General features: G+C 48.4%; 1 protein-coding gene across 1 annotated transcript in view; it reads right to left on the reverse strand.

Annotated features, from left to right (window-relative positions):
- The window catches only part of RP1 (RP1 axonemal microtubule associated), a 318,221-nt gene that overhangs the window by 77,315 nt on the left and 227,798 nt on the right, over positions 1-13,108 (reverse strand). The window contains exons 38-40 of the mRNA XM_074985790.1: positions 3,786-3,864; positions 1,520-1,651; positions 1,248-1,429 (exon numbers count right to left, since the gene is read on the reverse strand). Of these exons, the coding sequence (XP_074841891.1) occupies positions 1,248-1,429; positions 1,520-1,651; positions 3,786-3,864 (393 nt within the window). The remainder of the gene's footprint in view (positions 1-1,247; positions 1,430-1,519; positions 1,652-3,785; positions 3,865-13,108) is intronic.

A 13,108-nucleotide genomic window follows, 5' to 3' on the forward strand; every position in this document is an offset into this window, starting at 1 on the left:
CTTATTTTCGAGGGGTCTGGGCGGGGGCAAGTCCTCCTCACAGACTGGGGAAGGCTGGAGCTGCTCATCACTCACTCTCCATTGTGGCGGGATGGGGGCTCACCCTCCCAGGGCTCTCAGGGCCAGGAAAGGCTGGGGCTGTATAATGCCTGATGTTGGGGGTAGCCTCTCCCACAGAAGATGGGGGCTTGGCTCCCCTGGGGTCCTTAGGTGGTAGAGTGGGACTTTGGGTGGCAGGGGTAGGGCTGGTGGCTTGCCTCCTCCAGCCATTGATTCACCCACTGCCCATGGTGTGCTTCCTTTTAATAACCTGCTTGAGATGCCTGCTTATCCAATTTGGCTTACAACTCCTTCCTACATTTTTGCTTGGGATGCAAGCTTCAGATCGCATCTGCCTTAAAATAATTCTCCATATTCAAGTCCTTGAGTTATTTAGTCCTGTCCACTTCCCTAACTAATTCCTTAATTTTTTTTAAAGTTTGCTTTCTTGAAATCAAGACCCTACTTGCACTCCTAGTTTTATTTAGCCTTCCATTTAGTATAAACTGATTTGGGAACATAACAAAACAAAAAAGAAGCCCTGTAGCACTTTAAAGACTAACAATATATTTTATTAGGTGATGAGGTTTCATGGGACACACACTCTTCTTCAGCTCTGGAAAATTCTTGTTGGTTCAGTGACTGGTGAAGAAATCCAGTTTCACATCCAGGAATATCTGACCCCTACCATTATTAACAACACTTGTCCTCCACTCTCTATCTGTGAATATTTCATTAAAATTATTAAAGAGGACTCCATCTATATCCATATTAGAAATTAAGAAGCTGGAGCAGAAGCACAAGCACTGTTCCATGGTGCCTCTGGTAGGTTTCTTCCCCAAAGTGATTTTGACCCAAACGGGTTCTGTTTTATCCCTCCATCACTGTTGTCTTTACAATCTACCTCATCATTAATATACAACGGTATTCTAGCTTTACCTTTATTTCTGTCTTTCCTGAAAAGCACATAACCTTCATTACCTGTATTCCAGTTGTAACTGCTATCCTGCTATGCTTTTGTTCTCCTACAACATCTGGTTTCACTTCCTTTACCGGTAGTTTTAATAGTACTGTGGTGCTTGTGAGATGTCAAGTATCAACTTTAACAAATAATAAAAAAATACAATCCAGCACATAGAAAACACACTGTATCTTTTTGAGTTATACGTTGCTAAGACCTATATAAAATATAATAAAAATAAACTAACCAAAAAAGGGTTATTGTTCAGATTTTGGACTTTCTGTGAAGCAGATTTCCCTTTTGTTCCAAACAAAATGACTTGAATATCAGGAACTTCTTCTGGCACGTGAGTGCAGTACATCCACATTTGCCATTGTCCTTTGCTTTTAGTAGAAAAGTATTTTACTGGATCAGAGGTCATGGTCATTTCTGTGTTTAAAAGAAATATATATTCAGAAAACATATCTTACTTATGTCAGCATGTATTTGTGTAAGCAAAAAAAAAATTGTTGGCATTACCTTTAAGTGGAATTACTACTTCTGTAAAATCTTTCTTTGAGTGTTTCCTGACCCACTCACTGTGAGCAAAGATGTGAGCAGCAAAAGGGTAACTTTCTTCTTTTATAACAATTTTTTCCAAGAACCAGTCATCTGATTGAAACAAACAATATATTTAATTTTTGCTTTTTAAGTAACAATGGTATGCTCTGCCTGCACAGTCCGAAGCTCCGGATTTGAATGAGACTGCAGGGGACTCAGCCACTCACAGGAACAAGAAACGCCCTCCAGGTTTGGGGCTAGAAAGATTTTTCTACTGGTGATTGTAACTCACACAAGAAGAATATTACTCATCTGCTAATGCAATAAATGCAAGTTATTCTGTAATCACATGACATGTTGGGCAACAAAGAAAAGTAATACAAATAATTCTTTATACAAAGAATGTATTTAAAGTAGCCCTTTCCAGACTTTTCATGCACTTAGCAATGAATTATACCAGGAATAGGGTATTGTCATTAGCCCTTGAGGCTACACCGATATAAGAGGCTTTTCCCTGCAAAACAAGACTTTTTTGGGGACCAACTGCAGAGTGTCTACATGCAAAATGTGCTTTGTCAACAGTTTGTTGACAAAACCTGGCAAATCTGTTGGCAATGTTATACCTCTCCCTGTTCAGATATAACGCCTCTCTTGACAATGTTCTGTTGACAAAATAGCCATGGAGGTGCTCCGGGTCTCTTTTGTCGACAGACAGAGCTTTTGGTTCACTGGGCAACTCTGTTTGCAGAACATCTGGTCAGCCGTTCTATTGAGAGAGAAACAGGCAGTCTTGCTGCTCTCTGTCAACAGAGAGGATTGCTCTTTTGATCTGCTTTTATTTATAGCCACAATCTGCTGACAAAAGTTTTGCCAGGAAATCCCTTCCGACAGTAACATCTGTTGACAGAGGCTTGTCATGTAGACGTAATCTGAGGGTTTAAAATGAGCTAGAAAATGAATTAATTTGAAAAGATAAAAAATTGGAGAAACAAATCTACAGAAACTGATGCTACTGGCTCCAGGCACTTAGCCTCCGCTTAGTGTTGACATGTCTTTTGCTTTTTTTCAGCTAATTCTAAGTGGGAGGGAACTGTTTTGGTGGAATCCTGACTCTACTTAAATTGATGGAAGTTATGACTTTGACTTCAGTGGGGCCAGCATTTCACTCTGGCTTTAATCAATAAGGCTGCCTATAATGATTTTTCCTGTATAAATTATTTGAAACTCCTCAAATTGTGGCTTCTGAACTTTCCACATGGCCTTGCTGTCAATAGTGGGACTAGGGATAAGAACTGGGCTGACCACTCTCAGAGATTGTCTGCAACGTTTACATCTCAAGAGACCTGCAGAGCCCAGGGCTTCCTGCATCTTATCTATGTGTCTCCACATGGCCAGTAGGCCCATAGGGCATGGGCAGTCCGGAAACAGCCATGATCCAACACTGTCCCCAGTTGTCACTACCTGTTTGACATGGTAAGTATTATAGACACTGAGAACTGGAGGGGAGTTGGGAGCAATGATGCTGCAGACAGTGTACCTTTCTCTGCCTGCCCCTTCACCCCACATCCCTGAGCCTCTGAAACATCTGTGAATGGATTCCTATGGGAAATAAGGACAATATTTTCAAGTCAGCACTCCTCCACTTCCGTGTCCTTCTTTTTACCTTGAGTGACTGACTGGTGGCAGAGGAAGAAAGTATTTCACCTGGAGTGATTAATGGTTTGTTTTATTCTTAATAAAATGTCCATAATTTTTAAAAGAAATTTTTTTCTGTATTGGGGGGTGGTGAATAACAGTCTAGTGAGCCAAAATACATATTTTTACTGGAAAACAAAAATTTTTGAGGAGTATACAGGCAGAACCAAAGATATCAAACAAGTCACTAAGTGTAAAAAGAAGACAAAAAAAAAACAACACAAAAATGCCTCATGATTTTTCACTCTCTAATCCATTGGCTACTGCTTATGATTTTCCTGTGGTTTACTGAGCATTTAAGTGAAACGAGATTATATACAGTTTAACAAAAAACAGGAAAAAACAGAAAAGATCTATCAATTTCAATTTTTCACTAGATTCCAAACAGAACAAATTTCATTAAACCTATGATCTTCAATCATATTTTAACAGGTGTTCTTCTGCATTTCCGACCCTCCATTTCACCTGATGATAATCAATTTTATTATATCGTACTTATAATGCAAAGCTATACATTCCAAGCATATAGTTTATTTTTAAATTATTGTACCTTTTTTAAAACTTTTAAATCCAATAAGAACTTGGTTCAGCTTGCCAAGGTGAACTGCTTTGATTTGGAAAACATCCACCTGCAATTTGAGAATAACTTAAATTATGTATTTGGACTGGTAGATATATATTGGCTTTAATGACTAATGAATTTACCTCTGCATGGCTACATCTACACGTGAAGCCTACATCGAAGTAGCCTACTTCGATGTGGCGACATCGAAATAGGCTATTTCGATGAATAACATCTACACGTCCTCCAGGGCTGCCAACGTCGATGTTCAACATCGACGTTGTGCAGCACCACATCGAAATAGGTGCAGCGAGGGAACGTCTACACGCCACAGTAGCACACATTGAAATAAGGGTGCCAGGCACAGCTGCAGACAGGGTCACAGGGCGGACTCAACAGCCAGCCGCTCCCCTAAAGGGCCCCTCCCAGACACACTTGCACTAAACAGCACAAGATACACAGAGCCGACAACGAGTTGCAGACCCTGTGCATGCAGCATGAATCCCCCGCTGCAGCAGCAGCAGCCAGAAGCCCTGGGCTAAGGGCTGCTGCACACGGTGACCATAGAGCCCCACACGGGCTGGAGAGACAGCGTCTCTCAACCCCCCAGCTGATGGCTGCCATGGAGGACCCCACAATTTCGACATTGCGGGACGCGGATCGTCTACACGGTCCCTACTTCGACGTTGAACGTCGAAGTAGGGCGCTATTCCGATCCCCTCATGAGGTTAGCGACTTCGACGTCTCGCCGCCTAATGTCGAAGTTAACTTCGAAATAGCGCCTGACGCGTGTAGCCACGACGGGCGCTATTTCGAAGTTAGTGCCGCTACTTCGAAGTAGCGTGCACGTGTAGACACAGCTCATAAGTGACATTACCATGTATATTTGTGTACTTTACTTTAACCTAGTCATAACACTCTATTTCTTTCAAGTGCATAATAAAACAGTATGGCTACGCCTACACTTGCCCCCTGGTGATTATATGCAGCACTTCATTAGGCAATTTTGGGGAGTAAAGGCACTTCAAAGTAGCGTGGGCACCTCAAAGTGCCCATGGCTACATACATTCCGGCACTTTGAAGTTTGACACTTTGAAGTTGCTGCAGGGGAGAATTTACCTAAGGAAGTGCTGCTTATGCATCACCCTGATTACCATGCCCCCTTTGAAGAAGGGGCAAGTGTAGATGTAGCCTAAGAGAAGTAACTGATATTTGCCATTTCAGTGACTAGCATAACTTTTCTGACTACTGTTACGATGAATCCTTTTACCACTATTTTTCAGAAACTTTATTGCTCAGCTTAAAGTTTCAGTAAAATGTGCATTTCTACTAAGCTTGTAGGATGAAATAGCTAAATTGGATCATTATGATTGTTAAAAGAATTGCCAATGTGCCTATGCAGAGGGCTTTTATAGAAGTATTCTCCATCACGCAAAAACAGTTTCTCAAGGACCTTAGATTTGAGTGGTGAAATTTTTAGTGAACTTAACGGGGTCTTTTGATCTTTCCTGGTACAGGATGCACAGATACATGGTTATTTGTTTGTTTTCTCATTCTTTTCTCAAAGTTCTCCCTTCTGTCTGGTTATAGGTGGGAAATCACTCATAAAAGCATATGGTTAACTTTAAGCACATGAGACTTTAGGTAGCTGCTTAAAATTAAGCGCACGTTTTATTGAATATGGATGAGATTACTTATGCTTAAAGCTAAGAATGTATTTAAATACTTTGCTGACCCAGGTTGCCAAGATCAGGCTTTTGACTGTCAGTCCAGTTTGGAGGTGATGAATACATGAACTGCTGTGGTCAAATTCTCATATGGATGCAAAGCAGATGTATCAAGATAAAAACAAAAGGTCTTTTGTTAGATTGTAGTCAGGGAGGTTAGGGTAAAAAATACAGTAAGGAGAATGGAAAGTAGTATTACTCCAAAGAGCGCTATTATTGCTTGATGCATGGAATCCTTTAAAAATAAGTAAAAGATCAAGATACTGGGCTCCAACAGATGGAAGAGTTCTGCTCCAGGTGAGGATAATGGTCCTGACCAAGCATCTTAGAGAATGGGAAGAGAATCACAGAATCATAGGGCTGGAAGAGACCTCAGGAGGTCATCCAGTCCAGCCCCCTGCTTCAAGCAGGATCAACCCCTATTAAGTCATCCCAGCCAGGACCTTGTCCAGCCGGGACTTAAAAACCTCAAGGGATGGAGAATCCACCACCTCTCTAGACAACGCATTCCAATGCTTCACCACCTGCCTGGTGAAGCAGTTTTCCCTAATATCTAACCTATACCTCTCCCTCTTCAACTTCTGACCATTACTCCTTGTTCTGCCATCTGACACCACTGAGAACAGTTTCTCACCCTCCTTTTTAGAGCTCCCCTTCAGGAAGTTGAAGGCTGCTATTAAATCACCTCTAAGTGTGCTCTTCTGTAAACTAAACAAGCCCAAATCCCTCAGCCTATCCTCATAGGTCTTGTGCTCCAGACCCTTAATCATTTTTGTTGCCCTTCACTGAACCTGCTCCAGCAAATCCACATCCTTTTTATACTGGGGGGCCCAAAAGTGGACACAATATTCCAGATGTGGCCTCACCAGTGCCGAATAAAGAGGAATTACTACTTCTCTAGATCTGCTCAAAATGCTCCTCCTAATGCACCCCAGTATGCCGTTAGCTTTCTTGGCTACAAGGGCACACTGTTTATTCACATCCAGCCTTTCATCCGCCATAACCCCTAGGTCCCTTTCCATCGTACTGCTGCTGAGCCAGTCGTTCCCCAGCCTGTAACAATGTTTGGGATTCTTCCGCCCCAGGTGCAGGACTCTACACTTCTCCTTATTGAACTGTATCAGATTTCTTTTGGCCCAGTTCCCCAATTTATCCAGGTCCCTCTGGATTCTCTCTCTACCCTCCAACGTATCTACCTCTCCCCCTAGTTTTGTGTCAACCGCAAACTTGCTGAGGGTGCAACCCAGTCCCTCATCCAGGTCATTAATAAAGATGTTGAACAACACGGGCCCCAGAACCGAGCCTTGCGGCACACCGCTTGAAACAGACCGCCATCCAGATATTGAGCCATTGACCACTACCTGTTGGGCCCGACCATCAAGCCAGCTTTCTATCCATCTTATAGTCCAAGGATCCAATCCATATTTCCTTAACTTATGGACAAGAATGTTGTGGGAGACCGTATCAAAAGCCTTGGCGAAGTCAACATATTTCACAATCACTGACTTCCCCATGTCCACAGAGCCGTCAGGCAGGACTTGCCCCTGGTGAATCCATGCTGGCTACTTTTGATCACTTTCCCCTCTTCCAAGTGCTTCAAAACAGATTCCTTGAGGATTCCCTCCATTATTTTCCCAGGGATTGAGGTAAGGCTGACGGATCTATAGTTCCCTGGATTGTCCTCCTTTCCGTTTTTAAAGATGGGCACTACGTTTGCCCTCTTCCAGTCATCCAGTATCTCCCCCAATCCCCAAGAGTCCTCAAGGATAATGGCCAAAGGCTCAGCAATGACCTCTGCCAATTCCCTCAGTACCCTGGGGTGCATTAAATCCAGACCCATGGACTTGTGCACATCTAGTTTTTCTAGATAGCTCAGAATTTGTTCCTTCCCCACAGATGGCTGCCCTCCACCTTCCCATACTGCATAAGAACATAAGAGCATAAGAATGGCCATACTGGGTCAGATCAAAGGTCCATCCAGCCCAGCATCCCATCTGCCGACGGTGGCCAATGCCAGGTGCCCCAGAGAAGGGGAACAGAAGACAATGATCAAGTGATTTATCTCCTGCCATCCATCTCCTGCCCTTGTTCTGAAGGCCAGGGCACCATACTATATCCCTGGCTAACAGCCATTTATGGACCTAACCTCCAAAAGTTTATCAAGCTCTTTTTTAAACCCTAATAGAGTCCTGGCCTTCACAGCCTCCTCGGGCAAGGAGTTCCACAGGTTGACTGTGCGCTGTGTGAAGAAAAATTTCTTTTTATTAGTTTTGAACCTACTACCCATCAATTTCATTTGGTGTCCCCTAGTTCTTGTATTATGGGAAAAGATAAATAATTTTTCTATATTCACTTTCTCCACACCATTCATGATTTTATATACCTCTATCATATCGCCCCTCAATCGCCTCTTTTCCAAACTGAAAAGTCCCAGTCTCTCTAGCCTCTCCCCTTATGGGACCCGTTCCAAGCCCCTAATCATCTTAGTCGCCCTTTTCTGAACCTTTTCTAATGCCAATATATCTTTTTTGAGGTGAGGAGACCACATCTGCACGCAGTACCCAAGATGTGGGCGTACCATAGTTTTATATAGGGGAAGTATGATATCTTTTGTCTTATTATCGATCCCTTTTTTAATAATTCCTAACATCCTGTTTGCTTTACTAACTGCCGCTGCACACTGCGTGGATGTCTTCAGAGAACTATCCACTATAACTCCAAGATCCCTTTCCTGAACTGTCGTAGCTAAATTTGACCCCATCATGTAGTACGTGTAATTTGGGTTATTTTTTCCAACATGCATTACCTTACACTTACCCACATTAAATTTCATTTGCCATTTTGCTGCCCAATCACTCAGTTTGCTGAGATCTTTTTGTAGTTCTTCACAATCCCTTTTGGTTTTGACTGTCCTGAACAACTTGCTGTCATCTGCAAACTTTGCCACCTCACTGCTTACCTCATTTTCTAGATCATTGATGAACAAGTTGAACAGGATCGGTCCCAGGACTGACCCCTGGGGAACACCACTAGTTACCCTCCTCCATTGTGAAAATTTACCATTTATTCCAACCCTTTGTTTTCTGTCTTTTAACCAATTCCCGATCCACGAAAGGATCTTTCCTCCTATCCCATGACTGCCTAATTTACATAAAAGCCTTTGGTGTGGGATTGTGTCAAAGGCTTTCTGGAAATCTAGGTATATTTTGTCCACTGGGTGCCCCTTGTCCGCATGTTTATTAACCCCTTCAAAGAAGTCTAATAGATTAGTTAGACACGACTTCCCTCTGCAGAAACCATGCTGACTTTTGCCCAACAATTCGTGCTCTTCTACGTGCCTTGCAATTTTATTCTTTACTAGTGTTTCTACTAATTTGCCTGGTACTGATGTTAAACTTATCGGTCTATAATTGCCAGGGTCTCCTCTAGAGCCTTTTTTAAATATTGGCGTTATATTGGCTGTCTTCCAGTCATTTGGTACCAAAGTGGATTTAAAGGATAGGTTACAAACCACTGTTAATAACTCCGCAATTTCACATTTGAGTTCTTTCAGAATCCTTGGGTGAATACCGTCTGGTCCTGGAGACTTGTTACTATTCAGCTTATCAATTAACTCCAAAACCTCCTCTAATGTCACTTCAATCTGAGAGAGTTCCTCAGATTTGTCACCTAAAAAGGCTGGCTCAGATTTAGGAACCTCTGTAACATCCTCAGCCGTGAAGACTGAAGCAAAGAAATCATTTAATCGCTCCGCAATGGCACGGTCTTCCTTGATCGCTCCTTTTATATCTTTATCGTCCAAGGGCCCCACTGCTTTTTTAGCGGGCTTCCTGCTTCTAATGTATTTAAAAAAGATTTTATTATCATTTTTTGAATTTTTGGCTAGCTGTTCCTCAAAATCTTTTTTGGCTTTTCTTACTACATTATGGCTACGTCTACACGTGAAGCCTACATCGAAGTAGCCTATTTCGATGTGGCGACATCGAAATAGGCTATTTCGATGAATAGCGTCTACACGTCCTCCAGGGCCGGCAACGTCGATGTTCAAATTCGACGTTGCGCAGCCCAACATCGAAATAGGCGCAACAAGGGAACGTCTACACGCCCAAGTAGCACACATCGAAATAGGGATGCCAGGCACAGCTGCACACAGGGTCACTGGGCGGACTAGCGCTTCCGGGGCAACAGCTAGCCGCTCCCTTAAAGGGCCTCTCCCAGACACACTCAGCCTGCACAGCACGCGGTCTGAGGAGCCATAGGCTCACAGACCCCGGGCGCCGCACTCATGGACCCCCAGCAGCAGCAGCAGCAGCAGCAGCAGCAGCAGCAGCAGCAGCAGCAGCAGCTAGAGGTCCACCCAGCCCTCCCGGCAGGAGCAGGGCTTGCCCTGCTCCGTGCCATGCGGGAGGCAGCTGAGCACCTACTTGCCCCAGAGGAGGAGATGCCCCCAGGGCAGCAGGGCTCAACCCCTACCTCTGCAGCACCCCGCCTCCCCCCCGCCTCACACGCCGGCGGCTGTGGAGCTACCCCACCAGCACCGACTGGTGGGAGCGGCTGGTGCTTGGGGAGTGGGATGACGACCGCTGGCTCAGGAACTTCAGGATGAGCCGGCAGACATTTCTGGAGCTGTGCCAGTGGCTCACCCCTGCACTCAGGCACCAGGACACCGCCATGCGGCGTGCCCTCATAGTGCAGAAACGGGTCAGCATCGCTGTCTGGAAGCTGGCCACTCCAGACAGCTACCGATCCGTGGGCCAGCAGTTTGGTGTCGGCAAGGCCACCATCGGGGCTGTCTTCATGGAGGTAAGAGAACCCATGGGGGGAGGGCAGGGCAGGGCAGGGCAGGGGGGCCAGGGCAGGGTAGGGCAGGGCAGGGCAGGGCAGAGCCACGCACACCCTGCTCACCCCTCATTGGTGCTGTCCCATGTGCTTTCTCTGCAGGTTGTGTGTGCCATCAACGCCATGCTCCTGCACAGGCTCGTGAGGCTGGGGGACCCACATGCCACCATCGCCGCCTTTGCCACCCTGGGCTTCCCCAACTGCTTCGGGGCTCTGGATGGGACTCACATCCCCATCCGCGCCCCACATCACAGTGGAGGACGATACCTGAATCGAAAGGGCTACCATTCTGTCGTCCTCCAGGCCTTGGTGGACAGCCGGGGACGTTTCCAGGACATTTATGTGGGCTGGCCTGGCAGCACCCACGACGCCCGGGTTTTCCGGAACTCGGGCCTGTGCCGCCGGCTGGAGGCGGGGACCTACATCCCCCAGCGGGAGATCCCTCTGGGGGACACCACCATGCCCTTCTGCATCATTGCAGATGCGACCTACCCCCTCCGGCCGTGGCTCATGCACCCCTACACGGGCCATCTCTCCGCTAGCCAGGAGCGCTTCAACGAGCGCCTGAACCACGCGCGCCAGGTGGCGGAGCGCTCATTTGGCCACCTGAAGGGACGCTGGAGATGTCTCCTGACCCGCCTGGATGCAGGCCCCAACAACATCCCCCAGATTGTGGGTGCCTGCTGCGCCCTGCACAATTTGGTCGAGAGCAAGGGGGAGACCTTTTTCCAGGGCTGGGCTGCGAAGGCTGGCAGGGCACACGTCCAGCCACCTGCTGCCCCCAGTCGGCAGGTGGACCGCGAGGGGACCCGGGTCCGGGAGGCTCTGCGGGCCCACTTTGATGAACAGGCCACGGGGTGAACTCTGCCCAGGCCCCCTACTGCCCGCCCCTTCCTCCCCCACACTCCTGCCCCAACGCCTACACCATGGAGCACCCCACCGCACCCCCCTCCCACTTGTCCTGGACAAATGACAGCACGCACTTGTGGCTGAACGTAAACTTTTTTTTTTCTTTCCGAACCTTTTTTTTTTAACTGTAAATAAATATTTGAACCACAAACCAAAAAATATGTACAAACGTTGAACAAAAGCAATATGTACAAAAATAAAACAATACAAAGAAACAACTGTCCGCAATAATAAAAAGAAAACCAGGGAGGATAAAGGGGAGAACTATTTACTTGGGGGGGACGGGGCAAACTGGGGACCGAAAACAACAGGGTCCAACTATATACAAGGGGGGGGCCAAGTCCCGGGCCCCTCGCCTCTATAGCCCGGCACCGGGCGTTGGCGGCTGGGAGCCCCGCCGCGGTCGCAGCCTGGTCCGTGGCTGGGTGGGAGCGGGCTGGACTGGAAGGTACAGTGGCCGGCGAGTGTCAGGTGGCTCCAGGGGTCCCTCGGCGCTCCGGCCCTCGCCGGTGGGTGGCGGGGCGATGGTGGACGGGACGGTGACGGGCAGAGCAGCTGGTGGTGGGGCTGCAGGAGCAGGCAGGGTGGGCGATGTTGCGGCCGGCGCGGCATGGGGGGCCAGGTAGTCCACCAAGCGGTTAAATGTCTCCATGTAGGCCCCCCATGCCTCCTGGCGCCAGGACAGCGCCCGCTCCTGCAGCTGGAGGTGCTGCTCCGCGACCTCCAGCTGCCGACGGTGGATGGCCAGCAGCTGGGGGTCCGTTGCCGTCGGCGGTTGGTGGCGTAGGGTCCGCCGTCTAGCCCGCCGTGGGGCCGGTCGGTCCTCGGCCGAGGGGCTGCCCTGGAGCGATGGTCCCGGAGGGCTCTCTGGGACGACTGACGCCTCGCCGGCGCTCTCTTCGGGTCCTTCTGATGGTGCAGGTGCAGGACACAGGAGAGGATGGGGGGAAGAAGAATGGAGACAGGCGTTAGTGTGGGCCCCGAGCCGTGGCCTTTGTCCCCCCAGCCCTGTGCTGTAGGCTCCCCATCCCCGTCCCCGGGAGACGCTGCTGTGATGGATGGGGTTCAGGGGTCCCCCTGCCGTGCACCCCGTCCCCTGGTGGGAGCGACTCTCACTTCACCCCACAGGGTCTGAGAGCAGGAGAGGTTTCTTAGGCCACAGATGGCCAGTTTCTCCCAGGAGTGACAGCACCAGCTGTCGGAAGAGACAGTCCTTCCAACCCGTCGTGGGGAGAAGACACCAAGGGGTGCCCCTCGGGGATGCAGCTTTCCCCCTCCTCAGGCTGGCTGCCTACCAGCTCTCCCTTCCCCTAGCCTCTACCTGTGTCCCCCGCCCTCGCCCCCCAAGTCCAAGCCAGCTCGGCTCCTCCCTCCTGTTTGTTCAGGGCAGAGGTGTCACCTGCCAGCTGTAGCACCAGGATCCTCCTTTGCCCCGGGAGCTATTCTGCTCTTGTTGCTCATATGTAGCCTTTGTCTCCCTTTGGCACTCCCCCCACTCCATCACATGCTGCTGCTGCGGGGTGTCCCACCCCCTCCTCCCGGGGGCTGCTCGAGGTTCCGCTCCCCCCTGGCCCGGGGATGGGGCATGGCACTGTCATGCGGGGGGGGGGGGCAGGGGCTGATGGATGCAGTGCTGTGAGGGCCATGGCCCTGCTGTCCTTGGGGCCATGGCCATGTGAGCATGTGGGGGGCCCTGGACACATATCTCTTACCCCCGCCCCTCAAGCCCAGGGGTGTCCAGCAGAGGGGGGTACCTACCTGTCGGTCCGCTCCCACGGTCCGGAGATCCCCGGGGGGCGGAGGCCATGCTGCTGCTCCGGGATGGCAGGAGGAGGA

This window comes from Carettochelys insculpta, chromosome 2 (genome assembly GCF_033958435.1).
Source record: "Carettochelys insculpta isolate YL-2023 chromosome 2, ASM3395843v1, whole genome shotgun sequence".
Lineage (NCBI taxonomy): Eukaryota > Metazoa > Chordata > Testudines > Carettochelyidae > Carettochelys > Carettochelys insculpta.